Source organism: Martes martes (assembly GCF_963455335.1).
Source record: "Martes martes genome assembly, chromosome: 17".
NCBI lineage: Eukaryota > Metazoa > Chordata > Mammalia > Carnivora > Mustelidae > Martes > Martes martes.
In genome coordinates this window covers 53,320,997-53,340,429 of record NC_137905.1, presented here as the reverse complement: position 1 = coordinate 53,340,429, position 19,433 = coordinate 53,320,997, and the positions used below count along the sequence as shown (strand labels likewise).

Sequence of the window (19,433 nt, the reverse complement as noted above, 5' to 3'; positions counted from 1 at the left end):
AGATAGATAGGAAGAAATAAAAGAAAGTAAGAAAGGAAAAGAAAAGAAGGAAGGAATGAAGGAACGAAGGAAGGAAGGACTATTAACCTAATCTCTAGGCCTAATCTCTAGGAACTTCCCTGAAAGTTCCAAGCTTCTAGTTAAGGGTAAACAGTCTCAATCCAGCAGACATCCAGGAGCCCACCAACAGTCACCTTATTAGAACTAAAGATACTTCTATCACCAGAAGTTCCAAGGGATTGAACAGTTCTGTGTAAGATACTCCTATTACCCCTATAGCTCAGGAAATTACAAGGGTTTGAGAAGCTCTGAGTCAGGAACTAGGAGCAGAGACCGATATGTATTTCTTATTATGTCACACTAAGCCTTTGGAATCAAAGATCTCGCTCAGGAACCACCTTAACCTTAACCACTTTCTACAGATTTCCTCATTTCCTTCAAATTCACAGGGGCCCTTATCCCCCAGCCGGCATCTCAGGTATCAAGACAATTTGGTTCAAGGCCCAGAAACTTCCTGACTCTCTAACATCATCAGAGGAAAAGGTGCAAAGACCAAAGGCAGGGATACTGTTGGCAGAAATCAGTGAATGCAACTTTTAGAGACATTCAAGGCACATCCCTCCAAAATCAACTCTCCTTTTCCCTGCAACCTCCACGGTCCTCCACGAGGAACAGCTGAAGAGCTTCCACTTCATTTTCCAGCCTAAAGCACTTTCAGTACAATGGAATCTCGGGAGCCTGGGCGGCTCAGTCGGCTAAGCGTCCAACTCTTGATTTTGGCTCAGGTTACGATCTCAAGAGTTCTGAGACCAAGCCCTGTGTCGGGCTCTGTGCTTGGCATGGAGTCTGCGGCTTGGGATTCTCTCTCCCTCTGCCCCTCCCCCCACTCACACGCTCTCTCAAATAAATAAAATCTTTTAAAAAATGAAAATGAAAAAAAAAATTCAGTGAAATCTCTCCTGTTACCTATAGTGGCTATGTCTATCATTGTGCCCCAGGGACAAACTGCTTTTCCATAAAATGCGTGTATGTGTATCTGATGCATGTATGTGTGTATATACATATATAACATGTGTCTATACATATATAACATATATGTGTATGTACATATATAACATATATACATATATAACAAAATCCTTGAAGAGGGATTTTGAAGGACTGAGAGGAGAGTAGCATTTGTCAGGTCTATACCACAGCCCAGAGTTCCTGGGACTCCAAAGCTTCAGCCTCTCAACCAGATACACAGGGACCTTACCAGATACTGACGTATGGCCCTGTATTAATCCTCAAACCTGGAAAAGGCACCATTGTTTACTGATGGCTGCCAGCACCATCATTAGCCCAATATGAATTTCCAAATTTGAATGGCATTCACGGACAAATGCCAGCATCCCTCCCCTCTCCACATCAATCCTTATGTTCAAATAATAATCTCCAATACCTCAGAAAGTGACTGTATTTGGAGACAGGGTCTTTGAAGAGATAATTCAGTGGAAATAAGGTCACACAGGCTGGGCCCCAATCCAGTATATGTGGTCTCCTTATGAGAAGAAATTCGGACACAGACACACACACGAAGACTATGTCTTGAATGTGGTCATCAACAAGCCAAGGAGAGACTTCTGAAGGAACCAGTCCTGTGGACTTCGATCTCACATTTTAGCGTCCAGAACTGTGAGCAAGAAAAGTCTGTTGTTTCAAACACCCAGTCCGTGCTTTGTTATGACAGCCCAAGCAGACTAATATACCCACCCCCACTGGGACAGACAAGGGAGAGTGGGCCCAGCAGACCCCGAGCCCTGACCTCAGTACCCTCACTCATCACCATGTGCAACAGTTGAGAAGACGGTACATGGACCCAGGACAAAGTGATGAGGCCTCAAATGTACAAGAGCATTTCCCTAAAATGCACCAAGATGGAAATGGAACATTTCAGAATTCTAACAAAACAATGTGGTTATCATTTGGCAAACAGCGAGCATAGTGCTAGTTAGAACTGATTTTTATGAAGGTGAGGGAGTGGAGCAGTAGAGGATGCAAGATGAGATGACCTTCTTAAAGAGGATAACACGGACTCTACCCCACTAAAATGTTTTATTTACCTGGGATGCCAACCTCGGAAAGGTGAGTTCAGCACCTGGTCCTCAGGTTCGGGGTAGGCCACGCAGCCCATTCAGGGACCCTGACTGCAGATTTAAGTAGGAAGACACCAACCACCATGATACAATGTGTAGATCCCCAAGACAAGGATCAGAGAAGACCTGAAGACCGAGTCGAAGAGGAATCCACTTCTGATTAAAGAGCACCTGCCCGGCATCCATCTTGTTAGAGGCCATTAGTTTGCATGTTTTGTTCACCAGAGTATCCCGTGTCTACAACAGTGCCTGGCACAGAGCAGATGCTCAAAAAATGTTATTTGTAGTAGTGAACTGAAAGAGTTTGGAACACGCCAAATTTCCACTCTTTTCCCTTGTAAGCAGGACTCATGGTTTTTAAGCTGGATAGATCTTTATTGAACCAAGAGGAAGAACCCTGAGTACAGAAGAGATGACACGGGCCCCATTCTCCCGATGATGAGGACGATGATGCCACATCATGTCTCCATTCATCACATCACAGAGGAGCTGGGATCCCTGAGATGTTGGCAACTCTTAAGTTGCCATGGCAGTGGCAGACCATGGACCAGAGTCAGGGCTCTTCTCCATGACATGTGATGGAATTCTCACCTCCACCCATCTAACACACTGTCCTCAATATTTAAAGTGACATCTGTTTCTTCCATTAATTGGGCTTGTTCTGCGGATCCTATTCCTGCGCTGGTCTGCCCCTTCTATATTGCCAGAGGCCTCTATTCAGGATTCTTTTTTTTTTTTTTTTTTTAATGTTCCCTGGATAGCACTGATCTTTGAAATTTCATTCCCATAGCTCCTTTATTTCAGTGACAAAAATATGTTTGATTGATTAGTCTGTTAGGTCATTCATTTAGGTCACGCATTCACTTTCAATCACCTTTCAAAGCTATGTAATTCTTTCCTATTTTTATATGTGCTGGGGAATATACGACTGTCTAAACTATCCAGATAGGCATTTATAATCCAAGTGGAGAGGTAAGATACGAACCTTTTTACATGTGTAAAACTAAGTGAATCCTTTCCTGCTCCCTCTACAAATAATAATATGCCCTTGAACAAGAAGTTAGCAGGATACTTTGGACCTTCTACAGTATGTCCTTTTCAACTAATGTAGGTGTATACATCCTTTGATTACATTTGTTGGAGGGTCAAATTGCTACACACATATAATCCAGCTTTAAAAAAAAAAAAAAAAAAGCCAGGTTAGGGGAACCTGAGTGGCTCAGTCGGTTAAGCATCTGCCTTCAGCTCAGGTCAGGATCCCAGGGTCCTGGGATTGAGCCCCACATCAGGCTCCCTGCTTCTCCCTCTCCTTCTGCCTTCTACTTCCCCTGCTTGTGCTCTCAGCTAAGTAAATAAAATCTTTTTTAAAAATGCCAGCTTGAAGTCAGCAGGGACTTTTGTTCGGTTCACTGACATCATATGTGGGTTCTAGAACAGCACTAGGTAAAGGAAACAGCTGATCAACGTTTTTCTGAGTGGTGTGTGTACCAGATTTCTAGGGAAAGAACCTGGCTGATAGGTTATTCGTGGGTCCTGGGCAGTTGTTCCTTTGGGTGAGATTTACAAAGTTAAACACATCCAAACACATGACAGTACGCTATTGAATCAAATGTACTCACTTTCCTTTTGAAGGCTGAAGGACAGACTTCAGTAGCCTAAAATAAACTGAATAAATTTAGAACCAGAGAAACACCAGAGCTAACCCTATAATGGTAGTGGGTGGGAATGAAAGTTTCATGCCCCCCCCCAAAAAAAGGGAGGGGGTGCACTGTTACAGCTCTAACCATTGATGTGCAATATATACCACCTGCTTTGAATTAAAGAGTGACCATTATACCAATGAGGAGTTTGAGTCAAGGTATACGGTCCTAAAATATACACTACGTACATTATCTGAAGTAAAATGATGTTAGACTTGTGGCAGAAATCTCTAAAATATTCATCTTCACAGGGCTTATTTGCTTTATGTGTTTTCTGGTACTTTGCCGAAGATGTTCTGTAGGATTTCCTCTGCCAAGGGATGAGGCAGAATGCTCCAATGACAGCCGTGCCACATGCACCGCCTTCAGGGCTCTTCCAACTGTCGTTCTCCTGTGTGAACTTTCTGACGCCTACTGAAGTCTTATTTCTGGGGAAGGCCTTTTCCAGGGTCATTCTACTTCTACCAGCTATGAGCTCACTGATGATGCGGGACCTATGAAGCCCCGGTAAGGTCTACCTTTCCACAAAGGCTTTTCCGATCTTTATACTACGTCTTTGCACTATGCCTGGTCTCTATACTGTTTGTCACCGTACACACTTATCAGCCGCATAATGAACAAGGAGGTTTTAGTCAAGGGTTTTCCACCTTGATCGTATCACATTTTATTTCAGTGTGCTTTTCCTGACATAAAATATGACGCAACTGATCAGTGAGGGCACTACCGCATTCACTGCATTCAAAAGGTTTCTCTGTGCAAATGCCGTTATCTGCTGACGGTGCGCATCTGGCACCTGGACGTCCCACAGTGGCCATGTTCCCATCTGTTAGGAGCCCACGGAGATGCAAGGAAGTCTGAGCTGCTACAGGAGGCATGTGCACAGACACTGGGTTAACAGGGTCCTTCTCCTGCCTGCTGTCATTTGAAAGCGATGCGCTGGGGCTCTCTGCGGAAGGATTCTCCAATGAGACTGAACGTGTGCCTTTCTCCCTTGCATGCAACATTCCCTTATGGTAAACCAGGCAGGACAGGTGAGAGAAAGCCTTCCCACAGTCAGCACATCCATAGGGCCTCTCTCCTGTATGAGTTCTCCGGTGTCGATTAAGGCACGACTTATCTCTAAAAGCCTTCCCACAGTCACTGCAGGTATAGGGTTTCTCTCCCGTGTGAATTCTCTGGTGGTTAATGAGACCAGACTTGTGTGAACAGGATTTTCCACACTCAGTACACACAAAGGGAGTCTTTCCGGTGTGAAATCGCTGATGTGATATGAGGCATGTCTTCTGGCTAAAGCCTTTCCCACATTCGGTGCACACGTAGGGTTTCTCTCCAGTGTGAGTTCGCTGATGTATAAGGAGATTGCCCTTCTGAATGAAACCTTTCCCACATTCACTGCATATATAAGGCTTCTCCCCAGTATGCGTTCGCTGATGCACAATGAGATTGCCCTTCTGAATGAAGCCTTTTCCGCAATCGCTGCATATATACGATTTCTCTCCTGTATGAGTCTTCTGATGGGCATTGAGCTGTGACTTCCAGCGGAATGTTTTGTCACATTCGGTGCATTCATAAGGCTTTTCTCCCGTGTGAGTTCTCTGGTGTTCAATGAGCCTGGACTTTCTGGAGAATGCTTTGTCACACAGACTGCATCCGTGAGGCTTCTCTCCTGTGTGAACTCTCTGATGGTTGATGAGCCGAGACTTCTTGACGAAGCCTTTTCCACACTCACTGCACACATAGGGTTTCTCTCCTGTATGAGTTTTCTGATGCATGATTAGCCGTGATTTCTTGGGGAAGGCTTTGTCACATTCAGAGCATTCATACCGCTTCTCACCTGCGTGAGTCTTCTGATGTTCAGTGAGTCTGGACTTTCTGGAAAAGGCTTTCCCGCATATGCTGCACCCATGAGGCTTCTCTCCCGTGTGAACTCTCTGATGATCCATAAGCCGAGATCTCTTGAAGAAGCCTTTTCCACATTCACTGCATACATGGGGTTTCTCTATCTTGTCAGTTCTTTGATGCTTGATGAATTGGGAATTTTTATTCATAGAATTCCCACATTCAGGAAATTTAATTTCAGTGCAATACTGGTCATGCTTTGTATGGGAGAAGGATTGTGTATCTCCACTAACCTCAACGAGGTTTTTTACTTCATAGATTCTGTTCTGGTTGACTAAACTTACATTTGATTTCAGTGTTTTCCCATCTAAGTCAATGATATCATGATTTTGCCTTAAGGGAAAATTACTTTTACTCTGATGAATGATGTTTCCGAATGCATTATGTTCATGGCATTGTTTTATTCTCTTTGGACATTTTTGATTTTGCAAGTGCCCCTGTAGATGACCATCATCTTTCTTGATCTCTAAGAAAGAAAAGAAGAGTAATTCTTTCCATGAGCTTGGTATACAATAAAACTATTTCACAAATGGCTTTTGTGACCTGAGCTGAAGGCAGAAGCTTAACCAACTGAGCCATCCAGGCACCCCAGCCTTGGCCCTTTGAACTCACCATTTGGTCTACTTGGAGCTCAATTCGCCCAAGGCCTCACATCCCTCATGCAGCTGCTCAAAGGCATCTTACCAAAGAGTTACTCCCATTCCCTGAAGACCTATGATCAGAGGCCCCAACTAGACTCCCAGATGCTATAGCAGCTCCTGGGCTTCACACACTATCCCACTGCTGTCCCACTGATCTTCCTGGCACTTTTCACCACAAGACATCATATTCGTTTATTTAGATTAGTTTTGTTTCTCCTCGTACAAACTCATCTGTGTAAAGAGTTTTGTTGTTGCTGCTGTTGTTCACAGCTGTTGGGGCCTATGTGCAACATGCTACACACACACACACACACACACACACACACCCCAATTAAAATAATCAAAAGTGGGACGCCTGGGTGGCTCAGTTGGTTAAGCGGCTGCCTTCGGCTCAGGTCATGATCCCAGCACCCTGGGATCGAGTCCCACATCGGGCTCCTTGCTCGGCAGGGAGCCTGCTTCTCCCTCTGCCTCTGCCTGCCTCTCTGTCTGCTTGTGCTCACTCTCGCTCCTCTCTCTCTCTGACAAATAAATAAATAAAATCTTTAAAAATAAATAAATAAATAAAATAATCAAAAGTATTTAACACAATGAACCAAGGAAAGAGCCTCATGTATGGAACACATTAAGGAGACTCCTTCAAATACAGCTGACCTCGACTTTAGGAAAAGGGAAGCAAACTCTATATAAGCAAGAGCTTTATCATGGAGATTACTGAACAAAGAGAAATTTCCTTCCTATTAGCCTGGTAATATGGGGCGCCAAGATGGCTCAGTTGGTTGAGCATCTGCCTTTGGCTCAGGTCATGATCTAGGGTCCTGGTATTGAGCCTCACAATGGGCTCCCTGCTCAGCAGGGAGTCTGCTTCTCCCTCTGCCCCTCCCACCACTCATGTTCTCCCCCTCTCTCTCTCAAATAAATGAATAAAATCTTAAAAAAAAAAAGAAAAGACTGGCAATATGATTAGTTGGGACTTAATGTTACTGATTATCATAAGGAAAAAGAAAGATTCAAGGGAATGCATCCAGCAGTCTCATTTAAGATGGACTAAACTAATGATCAGAATGAAACAATTACATAAGGAAATTAAAGCAAAGCAGGCATGGGGTTTAATGATGTGGTCTAGGCTGAGAACAAAGAATGACAAATTTTAAGAAATCAACAGAATAGCCAAGACTTTACATAAGGGAGCTGAGAAGGTAAGGAAGGGTCCAACACTTTACCACCCCTGGTTCCCACAAAGAGCCCCTACAACCCTTACCATTTCCTAAGTGATAAGAGTACTCAGAGCAACTTCTGTTCTCATGTTTAGTTTCTGACCTTGGCTCTTGACCTAGGGCTCACAAATCCCTTGGAATTTCCTGGGTGATAAGAGCGCCTTTTGGGGGCACCTGGGTGGCTCAGTGGGTTGAGCCTCTGCTTTCGGCTTAGGTCGTGATCTCAGGGTCCTGGGATCGAGCCCCACATCGGGCTCTCTACTCAGTGGGGAGCCTGCTTCCCCCCCCCCCCGTCTCTCTGCCTGCCTCTCTGCCTACTTGTGATCTCTGTCTAATAAATAAATTAAAAAAAAAAAAAAGAGTGCCTTTTGTTCTAGTAAGATGACACTGGGTGGGCTGCTGGATGGGGGCTGGTCAGCAGAAAGACCAAGCCATGATTAGAAGCCTGGAATGTTCAGCCCCACCCTCCATCCTCCAGAAAGGGGAGGGGGTTGGAGACAGAGTTAATGATTGATTTGGCCTACGTGAGGAGGCCTCCAGAAAATTCTAGGAGCATGGGGTTCGGGGAGCTTCCGGGTTACTAAACACATGGAGGTGTCAGGAGACTGGGGCCTGGAGAGGGGATGGAAGCTCCCTGCCCTTTCCCACATGCCTCACCTACGCATCTCTTCCTCTGGATGTTCATCCACGTCTTTTATCATATCCTGTTCTAATAAACTGGTAGACAACAAGTATTTCCCTGAGTTCTCTGAGTTGTTGTGGCAAGCAAGCAAATCTAAGGGGGAGGAGGTCATGAGAACCTCTGATTTACAGCCAAGAGACAGAATTTGAAACTGGGGACCTACTAAGTATGACTGCTATCTAAAGTGGGGGGCAAAAAAAGAACACCCTTTTCCTCAATCAGTAACTGTGATTATTCTTTCCAGAAAAATAAAAATATGGGTGCCTGGGTGGCTCAGTTGGTTAAGCGCCTGCCTTTGGCTTGGATCATGATCCCAGGGTCCTGGGATCAAGCCCTGAGTCAGACTTCCTGCTCAGCTGGAAGTCTGCTTCTCCCTATCCCTCTGCCTGCCACTCCCCCTGCTTGTGTTCTCTCTCTGTTATATATATATAAATATATAAATGAAATGTGGAAGGAAGCAAGGAAGTGGGGGGCAGTCTCATGTGACAGAGCCCTTAACCTGCGGGACCTGACGCTACCTCCAGATAGATAATGTCGGAATTGAGGTAAATCATAGCAGACCTGGCTGGTGTCACAAAGAACTGCTTGTTGTGAGGAAAACTGCCAACACGTGGTGTGAGAAGTCCTGTGTGTGTGGTAGTGGTGTCAGAGTAAAGAAGATACGAGAGGTTATCCTGCATGGCCAGGCATTTAAGACATAAAGAACAGCAGCTACTGCGGAATGTTTATGTCCCTGCTTGCCAAAGTCACACTGTTGAAGTTCTAACTCCCAAAAATGGAGGCGAAAGTTAAGAAGGGAAGCTGACATTGTCCAAAGGGGAGGGAAGTGCCGCAGACGGCAGACAGTGCTCAAAGCAAACATTTCCCTTTGGAGAGAGGTGTGGAAGGTGGACTTCCGTAGCGAGAGAAGCAGAAGGAACAGGTAGTGACACAGTCCTGGGAGATGAAGGGTGGTAAGATTTGGGAATTCTAAAGAGAAATCTAGAGAGAAAATTAATGGAGGGGCACCTAGGCGGCTCAATCGTTAAGTGTCTGCCTTCGGCTCCGGTCATGATCCCAGGGTCCTGGGATGGAGCCCTGCATCTGGCTCCCTGCTCAGTGGGAAGCCTCCTTCTCCCTCTCCCACTCCCTGTGCTTGTGTTCCCTCTCTCACTGTGTCTCTCTCTGTCAAATAAATGAAATCTTTAAAAAAAAATTTAATGGAGACCTGTATGAAACAAACAGGGATTGAACCCAAGAAGTGGTAAGTGCTCCAAGCACTGCAAAGAAAAAGAGCCCTTCTCAGGGAGATTCCTGGAGCTCTGTTCATATGGCCTTGGACACCCTTGCAGCTGGGACAGGTCTGAGTGGCTAAATGCGACTTCCTCACCACCTTCCTTGCTGGTTTCTCTCACCTGGACAGATCTGACTGCAGATTTCACCTTCCATTGTCCACAGTTCCCCTTGTTCCCACCTGGAGAGTGCATCCGGCTTGCTGGCCACATACCCTGTGCGTGAAAATGACAGAAGAGGTAGGCTCGGTGAACTGGGCTGGGGTCTGCCAACACAGAACAAAGTCATATTTCAGGAGCCACGCAATTTGCAGGTCGGCAAAGTTAAAGGTCTTCTCTCAGGATGGGCACATTATACCCTCGAATCTGGGGCCAGAGAATCTGGGGACTGAGAATTGACACTGCTGAGCAGCACAGACACGCCAGAGCTCTCAGAAGCTGCGAGAGGAAAGACCGCTGATGGGTTCCTCTGAGTGACCCAGGGGAGCTGTCCTCACCTACTGACACCAGGTTCCTATAATTCTCCAACATCACATCTCGATACAGGTTCTTCTGGGCGGGGGCCAAGAGCTGCCACTCCTCCCAGGTGAAGTCCACAGCCACATCCTGCAGTGTCAGAGATTCCTGTAACAACACAGTCCTGTGTCATGGGAATGTTCCTCTAGTTATTGAAATGGAAGGAATATAAAGAAAGTTGCTGTGCTCGTGTTCACCACACAGGCTACATCTAAACATTTAGGTATTTTGATTTTTTGTTAAAGATTTATCTATTTATTTTAGAGGGAGAGCAAGCATGCAAGCAGGGGGTGCGGGCAGAGGGAGAGGAAGAGAATGTCAAGGAGACTCCAGGCTGAGTGCGGAGCCCTACACAGGGCTTGGTCCCAGGAGGCCAAGATCGTGACCTAAGCCAAAATCAAGCACTGGCCACTTAACTGACTGAGCCATCCCAGCGCCCTAGGAGTCTTGATTTTTTTTAAAAACTACATTGTTGGGACGCCTGGGTCAGGTCCTCGGCAGGGAGCCTGCTTCTCTCTCCGCCTCTTGTCTGCCACTCTGCCTGCTTGTCTGCTCTCTCTCTCTGACAAATACATAAATAAATAAAATCTTAAAAAGAAAAAAAACTACATTGTTATAGAAGCAAAAAATACATCCACGGTCAATCCTATATATAACAAAATATTCTCTAATCATTCAGTAGCAATCACAAGTTTCTGTAATAAGTAGCCATTAAATTCTTCTGCTAAATTAAAAACATTTCCACTGTATGTATATGAAGTATTAGCTCTATACACATGAAGAGGAACCTCACTTCTGCTATAGGACTTTGTAATCATTGGAATTTTTTTAAATCTTTAAATATATTCAGGGACTTTTACAGGATTAAATTTTAAAAGGTAATAAAAGAGGAGGCAATAGAAATTGGCTTTGAACATAAGCAAGGAGCATATACTATCTTACATAAAGGGAAGTTCAAAAGCAAACCCTCTGGATCCCAACAACCTTGCCAGACAACAGTACCTTCAACTCCCTACAGCCGTATCTGAACTCAAACACCAACTTAGCCACCTGTTCATATAGGACATACAGGAAAGTCATGCAACTCTCCCATTTTCTTAGGTCACCTAGGTTTGATTTCTAGATTAACCCTGACAGCCACAAGGCTGGGTCCATGGGTCACCTTGTTATGATCCCAGGAAGAAATGCGCCCACTGAGTTCTCCTGGTCTATCCTCGATGAGCTCTTCGAGAAACCTTCTTTTGCATTTAGGAGAAAGCTGAAGCTTAGGACACTGTCTACCATACAACGTCTAGGAAGCATCATTAAACAAAAGTCCCGACACCTGAGTGCCACGAAATATATAGCGACATCCTTGCGGAACCAGGCTGCTTTCTCCTCCGTCACTGCATATGCTGTGATCACCGTGATTCTCTAATTGTGATGGCCACCAGAGCTAGCAGACAAGCTGACAGCTAGCGTAGCCTGTAGGATGCCCAGTCACCTGTGATGCTCTAACACTGGTCCCTCAGTGTGGATCCTATGAATATATTCCTGATCCTATCTGCCTTGATATTGAGAGTTGGAATCTAAATCTATTTCTGCACAATCTGTTTCTGCGCAAGTCCTACTTTACCAATTTAGACTTTTCCATGTAATTCGACTGAGTTTGAATGTTCTCCAGAAATCAATGACAGAATGAAGGAAGGAATAAAACAAAGTCACCTGGTCCTTAATCATTTTCTTCTGTTACTGGAAAACGGTCAGGAAAGGGGACTTGTGTGTTTAGTTTCTTCTTGAATTCATTCCCCACAATTGCTGAAATCTCGGTGTCTGGTCAGTGGTGTCCCCACAAACGACCACACGCAGGTCCTGAGCCCACCTCCTCGCTTTGTTGGATCTTGCTCTTAGAGTAGAACCTGTGGGCTGAAAAGTAAGTTCACTTTGAGTACACAGTTCCTCTGGACCAAGATGTTATCCCTGCTCCTGTCCCTCACGGGACTTCAAGGCCATCTGTCCCTTTGTTTGGAAGCACAGAGTCTACTGAACCCTGGGGTGATGAAACACCAGACTGTGAGTCTGTGAGCACCTTCTACTATGGACTGGAAGTGGAGTCTGTGAAAGGGAGGCCAGAAAGGAGAACCAGCACGCAAGACACCCCACAGCAGAGGGGCTTCTCACACAGGTCAGTTTTGGAAGAACCACACCTCAAAAGGTGAGGATTTGGACCTCTATTCCTTTAAGACCGAGTGTGCTCATGCACAAAAGTTTTTGTACACACCTCAGTTTGAAGACAAACACGCTCAGCAAAGCATTACCCAACAAATCATTTTAACTAATCATCATGTGAAAGGAAACAAAGGCAAACCAAGAGAAAAAAATTAAAGCCTATAAACAAGACTATTCTTTCTGACTATATACACATTGAGTTTAGTATAAAAACATGCATTATATAGAACAAGTTCAAGAAAGCCATTACGTCTGGGGAAGTAAGGGAGGGGGGATCAGAGGTCATCACTGAAGTTGCATTCACAGTCAGTTTATGTCTTTAAAACAGTACCACGACCAAAAAGACAAAACAAAATTAATCGTTATCATGTACATCATGGAGGAAAATCCCACTGAATGAAAATGGCAGAGTGGGAAGTTCCAAGGCCGTGTGCCTCCACAGAAACACTGAAACAACAAGAAGTGTCAGAATAAAGAACAAAACAAAACCTTTATCCTAACTCTGAAAACAGTCACAGGTTTATAGCCCCCAAGTGATCACTCAATCGAGAAAGAGACAACTTAAAAATGATAGGAAAGCTCTGTGCCAGTTTTCTTTGCCCCTGCTTCACCCCCTCCCCAGTTTGGTAGCAGTCAGGGAGACGAGAGCCAGCATTCCCAGTGGGGGAGTCTGGTTCCTGGTCCTGGAATGAGTAGAGCAAACTGGATTGGCAAAGAATTGTGTTTACCTGTTCCAGCCTGCGTGAGGCCTACCTGAAGGACTAATGCGATGCGCCCATCCCTCTAATTTGGACCTCACACAAGACGGAAAAGCAACGGATGTTTCTCAAAAACGATGTAAGGTGGGGGCACCTGGATGGGTCAGTTGGTTAAGTAACTGACTCTTGATTTCAGCTCAGATCATGACCTCGGGGTTGTGGGATCCAGCCTCAAGTCCGGCTCTGCACTTAGCATGCAATCTGCTTGAAATTCTCTCTCCCTCTTGCTCTGCCCCTCCCCCGACGCATGTGCACTCTCTAAATAAATAAATAAACAAATAAAATCTAAAAAAGAAAAAAACCACACACACACAAAAAACAATATAAGGTGTACAAGTAACCTATAGCTGCCTGGGACAAAAGGTTACAGTCGAGGCACAGCTGAAAGGCTGGGAGAAAAAGCTGGGAGGAGTTTCTTAGGGAACTTAAGCCATTCAAAAGCCCCAACGCATAGTGGGGAATTTATAAGCCAAGTACAGGTGCAGGGCATTTTCCTTTCCCAAGCTTTCCCTCTGGCTGATCTCTACCTGCAACACAAACAGGAAATGGTTAAGGCAGGGCTATAAATGCAGTGGCCTGGCTAAGCACTGAAGGAACAGCCAGAACACAGTACACAACCATGAAACATTATACTAAGTGAAAGAAGCCAGACACAAAACGTCCTGTATTGTATGATTCCACTTGTATGAAATATCCAGAATGGGTAAATCCACAAGAACTGAAAGCAGATTGGTAGTTGTCAGGGTTTGGGGGAGGGGACAGTGGGGAGTGACTGCTTAATTGGGGCAGGGATTTCCCTCAAGAAAATAAAAATGCTATGGAACTAGAAAGGAGCGATGGCTGCACAATGTTATATATTTACTAAAACCCACCGAATTGCTGGCTTCAAAATAGTTAATTTTGTTTTGTGAATTTCACCTCAATAAAAAAATCCAATACATCCTACATATCTTCAGGAAAACAATACAGTATTTTCTCTAAAGTCAAGAACAAGACAAGGATGAACAGTAACACACCATTATCTATAACTATTCTAGAAATGCTACCCAGTTAATTCAACAAAGAATCAAATAAGAATAATCAATTTCAGAGAAGAGGAAGGAAATTATTACAATTTCCCCCAATATTGGGGCGCCTGGGTGGCTCAGTGGATTGGGCCTCTGTCTTCGGCTCAGGTCATGGTCTCGGGGTCCTAGGATCGAGCCCCTCCATCAGGTTTTCTGCTCGGTGGAGAGCCTGCTTCCCCCTCTCTCTCTGCCTGCCTCTCTGCCTACTTGTGATCTCTGTGTGTCAAATAAATAAATAAATAAAATCTTAAAAAAAAAAAAAAGTCCCCCCAATACGATTTAAATAAGAGTCAGAACTTCAGATTTGAGTAAACATACATCAAAAATAAGTTTTCCATCGTACAGCCTATGTATTAAAAATATTATACTTCTGATGTAAAAAATCAAGTTTTTAGTCAGATGGCTGATTACAGAATTACATCTAAAAGTTGATCTCATTTTGGGGTGCCTGGTGGGCTGAGTGAGAACGTGTGACTCTTGATCTCGGGGTCATGAATTCAGGCTGCACATTGGGTGTAGAAATTACTTAAATAAATAAGTCCAAAACACACATTTCTTATAGCAGTGTTACATGACTGGCTATTTTAGGGGAAAGGTTTTCACAGTTTGTATTGAATACTTTCAATAGAAATTTTGCCAGAATCCAAGAAATCCACTTCTAGCAATCTTTGCAAAGGGAATAATGGGACAAGCACCCAAAACTGATATACAAATATTATTAGGTCTGCTAACAGAGAATTCACTGAATAAATAAAAGTACACATATCCAGTGAAATATTATGCAGCTATTAGAAATGCTAACAACCTATATTTAGAGAAAATATATATATCTCAATTTATGCATAGTATAAGCACATGAAAAAGATGCTCAGCATCATTCTTCAGAGAAATACAAATCAAAACCACAACTGAGATACCACCCACTCTCACTAGGATGGATATAGTTTAAAAAAAAGGGGGCACCTGGATGGCTCAGTGGGTTAAGCCTCTGCCTTCGGCTCAGGTCGTGATCTCAGGGTCCTGGGATCAAGCCCCTCATCGGACTCTCTGCTCAGCAGCGAGACTGCTCCCCCCCGCCCCCGCCTCTGCCTGCCTCTCTGCCTACTTGTGATCTCTGTCAAATAAATAAAATCTTAAAAAAAAAAAAAGGAAATAACACTGTTGGTGAGTATCTGGAAGAAATGGAACCCGCATAACTGCTAATGGAACTCCAAAATGATGCAGCCACTTTGGAGAATAATCTGGTAGTTCTTCCAACAGTTAAACATATTTACCATGTGACCGAGCAATTCAGCAATTTCACACCAGGTTCTTATCCAGGAGCATTAAAAGCATGTCCACCCAAAAGTCTTTACACACAAAACCCAATGAGAAATCATGGCACACCTGTCAGGATAATAAAAATCAAAACCACAAGAAGCAAGTATTGGCGGGAATGTGGAAAAACAGGAACCCTCACGCAAGGATGGAGGGAATGCAAAGTGATGTAGCCACCATGGAAAACATTATGGAGATTCCTTAAAAGACTAAAACTAGAACCTTGTGATCTAGCAATTACACTCTGGGGTACTTACCCAAAGAATATGAAAACACTAATTCAAAGGGCTATATGCATCCCAGGTTTACTGCAGCAAGATTTACAATAGCCAAATTACAGAAGCAAACTAAATGTCCATTGACAGATGAATGGATAAAGAAAACGTGGTGTATTATATATGTGTGTACGTGTATGTGTATGTGTGTATAAAACACATACATTTATTATAACTAATCTATATAATATATAGATTATATGTGTAATATGTAATACACAATGCAATATTATTGGTATATACGGCATATATTAGTATTATATGATATATAACACATATAATGGAATATTATTCAGCCATAAAAAAGAATGAAATCTTTTTTTTTTTTTAAGATTTTATTTATTTATTTGAGAGAGAGAGAGAGAGAGAGCGAGCACAGGCAGACAGAGTGGCAGGCAGAGGCAGAGGGAGAAGCAGGCTCCCTGCCGAGCAAGGAGCCCAATGCGGGACTCGATCCCAGGACGCTGGGATCATGACCTGAGCCGAAGGCAGCCACTTAACCAACTGAGGCACCCAGGCGCCCCTAAAAAAGAATGAAATCTTGCAGTTTGCAACAGTATGGATGGATCCACAGAGTATAATGCTAAGTGAAATAAGCCAGTCAGAGAAAGACAAATACCATATGATTTCATTCATCTGTGGAATTTAAGGAACAAAACAAATGAACAAAAAAACACAAAAGAGAGAGGCAAACAGGAGCACCTGGCTGAGTCAGTCGAAAAAACTTGCAACTCTTGATCTTTGGGTCATGAGTTCAAGCCCCACTCTGGGTGCAGAGATCACTTAAATAAAGAGAGAGAGAGAGAGAAACAAAAAAACAGACTCTTAACCATTGAGAACAAACTGATGGCTACCAGAGGGGAGGTGGGGGGGACTGGCAAAATAGATGAAGGGGATTAAGAGTATACTTACCTTGGGGTGCCTGGGTGGCTCAGTAGATTAAAGCCTCTGCCTTCAGCTCAGGTCATGATCCCAGGGTCCTGGGATCCAGTCCCACATCGGGTTCTCTGCTCAGTGGGGAGCCTGCTTCCCCCTCTCTCTCTGCCTGCCTCTCTGCCTACTTGTGATCTGTCTGTCAAATAAATAAATAAAATCTTTAAAAAAATTTTTTTCAAAAAAAAAAAAAGAAGTATACTTACCTTGATCAGCACTGAGTAATATATGCAACTGCTGAATTACCATATTGTACAAATTAATTAACACTATGGTAATTACACTGTAATTTTTTAAAAAGTTTGTAAACAAATGTTTATAGGAGCATTATTTATAACAGTCAAAATGCAGAAACAACCCAAAACAACCCAAATATTCTTCAGCTGATGAAAGGACAACCAAAATGTGCTATATCCATACAATGGGGTATTATTCAGGTATAAAAAAGGAATGAAGTACATATACATGTTACCACATGGGTAACCCTCTTACATTAAGTGAAAGAAACCAATCACAAAAGTGCAGATAGTATATGACTGCATTTGCATCATTTATATGAAATGTCCAGGACAGGCAAATCTATAGAGACAGAAGGATTAGTAGTTGCTACAGGTAGAACTCTAATTATATGCTTGCTGAAACATTCAGGGAGAAATATATAATGCCTGCTATTTACTTTGAAATACATGTTAAAAATTGTAAAAAGGTAGATTAATGATTGAGAAGTGATATGTGGATAGATAGAGAATAAAGGAAACAAAATCATGATGACAAACTAAGTGTTGGGTATAAGAGGTGTTTTTAAACTATGTTTGAACGTTCTAATAAAAATGATAGGGAATGGGAAGCTCATAATACTAAGAATTCAGTGAAGTAAGCAGAAACAAAATAGGTATTTTTGATGTAATTGCTCTTCTAAGAGATAGTAAACTGAAAGAGAACAAAAAGTTAACAGACACCATTCACAATGGTAAAAAAAATTAAAGATCAAGATGGGTAGGAGGGACAGGAAACCACATGCATGGGTAAATGGAGAATCACAATCTGCTTTCAAAGGTAATAACTGAATACTTAAGTATTTAAATTCTATCTAGGGGCACCTGGCTGGCTTAGTCGGTGGAACATGCTTGATATTGATATCAAGGTTATTGGGTTATCAATAACCTTGATATCAAGGTTATGCGTTTGAGCCGCACCAGGGGTGTACAGATTACTTAAACATAAACGTCTTTAATTCTACCTAGATGAATGCAGAGATTGATTGCAGTCATAAAGGCACAGATTTGCCTCCTGACAATATATACTGTAACAGAGATTTAAAAGAAAATTTTTAAAGAAAAAACTTGTTTATTATATCATATTTATGACATAAAATATTAAGGCAAATTATGCCAGCATTTCAGCAGGTTATGGGAATTGTGAAACATAGGAAAATAAAGACTGAAGGAGAAATAAATGAAAAAAGTTAACAAATACTACCCCTGGGGAACAGAACTGGGGTAACAGCAATGTTAGTTTACTTGCGTTACCATGGCACCGAAAAGAAACATTTCCAAGTGGGTGTGCAAATGCGTCCACAGACCAAACCTGCAGAAGGGGCAAAACCCTCATCTTTCGTAGAAACCACTTGGGTTATTTTTTTTTTTAAGATTTTATTTATTTATTTGTCAGACAGAGTGAGCACAGGCAGAGGCAGAGGGAGAAGCGGGGTCCCTGCTGAGCAAGAAGCCCGATGGGGGACTCGATCCCAGGACGCCAGGATCATGACCTGAGCCGAAAGCAGCCGCTTAACCAACTGAGCCACCCAGGCGTCCCAACTTGGGTTATTTTTAATCCTCTATCTCCAACACAGCTCTCGTAACTGCGGGGTCGAGAGAAGATGTGTCAAGTCAAAAGCAAACTAGGGGCTTGGATTGGAGGGAAAGAAACCTTGGGACCTCACCCCACCCACCCACCTGCCTCGGCCGTCACAAACCTCTCAATAGCCGACACACCTGGACCTCCTCCACCCCCGGAATAATCCCGACACACCAGGGTTCGCTGACCGTGCGCCCCAGCTCGTCTTTGAGCCGCAGGGTAAAACCCGAATCCGAAGTGGACACCACTTTCACCGACAAAACACACCCCTCCCTAGTCTTCACTCACCGGGCGCTACAGACAGAAACCAAACCCTGACCACGGACGCGGAAACGGGATCTCCACACACCTGTAATCACTGACCCCCCACAATCCTTCAGCACCGACTCCAAAGCCACCGCACCCACAGACAACCCCTCACGGGCTTCCTCTCCCCAACGGACCCCACGCCTCCACCCACCCGGGAAGCCACAGACACCTCGGTCCTCTCATCCCGCTCCACAAACCGAAACATACACAGACCTGATTTTCCAGGGACCCCATCGCAACCTCCCACAGGCTGCACTTCCGCGAATACTCCCGCCGCGCCCCTGCCCGCTCCTCGCCAGCGACGGCGGCTGACGAGGGCCAGAGACGTTTCTGCAGAACCTGGACTTCCGGCTTTTCCTGGGGTCAATATGTCTGCGCCCATCTGGCCACCGGTGCCCTAGGCGGCCATCCTTCAGTAATCGACGTACACAAGGCGAAGTGGCCGTTTTGGCCGGAAGAGCCAGGTAAGGCTCGGAACAGTAAAAACCTACCGAAAATACTCCCATTTCTCGCACCTAAAATCCTGCGAGGCAAACTGCACTGATTTTCAGAAGCTCGAATTTACACAAGGTAAACATGGAGTAGGCTAGTCCGCCTCAGCGGCCTGGCGAGAAAAGTAATCCCTACGCACGAAGAAAAATTTGG

At 44.0% G+C, this 19,433-nt stretch overlaps 1 protein-coding gene across 4 annotated transcripts; it reads right to left on the bottom strand.

The window, feature by feature from the left end:
• Positions 1-2,503: 2,503 nt before the first annotated feature.
• On the bottom strand, positions 2,504-19,108 carry LOC308358297 (uncharacterized protein). Of its 4 annotated transcripts, none has more exons than XM_080828461.1 (7): positions 19,002-19,091; positions 16,602-16,761; positions 16,392-16,471; positions 11,769-11,969; positions 10,046-10,172; positions 9,672-9,764; positions 2,504-6,203 (listed from the first exon to the last, which is right to left on the bottom strand). In XM_080828461.1, the coding sequence occupies exons 4-7, from the start codon at positions 11,781-11,783 to the stop codon at positions 4,471-4,473; spliced, it is 1,968 nt and encodes a 655-aa protein (XP_080684587.1). In that variant the 5' UTR covers positions 11,784-11,969; positions 16,392-16,471; positions 16,602-16,761; positions 19,002-19,091; the 3' UTR covers positions 2,504-4,470. The 4 variants fall into 4 exon arrangements, with proteins under 4 accessions (XP_080684587.1, XP_080684590.1, XP_080684588.1 ...); XM_080828464.1 differs by having other exon boundaries at positions 16,602-16,757; positions 19,002-19,060; XM_080828462.1 differs by lacking the exon at positions 16,392-16,471 and having other exon boundaries at positions 19,002-19,088.
• Positions 19,109-19,433: the final 325 nt, after the last annotated feature.

What these genes read in the sequence shown, in the direction of transcription:
- LOC308358297 (XM_080828463.1), bottom strand. An exon ending in TAGGAACCTGGTGTCAGTAG is followed by an intron (nt 9,765 to 10,045) that starts GTGAGGACAGCT and finishes TTTCACGCACAG; the next exon opens with GGTATGTGGCCAGCAAGCCG. An exon ending in CTGCAGTCAGATCTGTCCAG is followed by an intron (nt 6,204 to 9,671) that starts GTGAGAGAAACC and finishes TTTCTTTCTTAG; the next exon opens with AGATCAAGAAAGATGATGGT.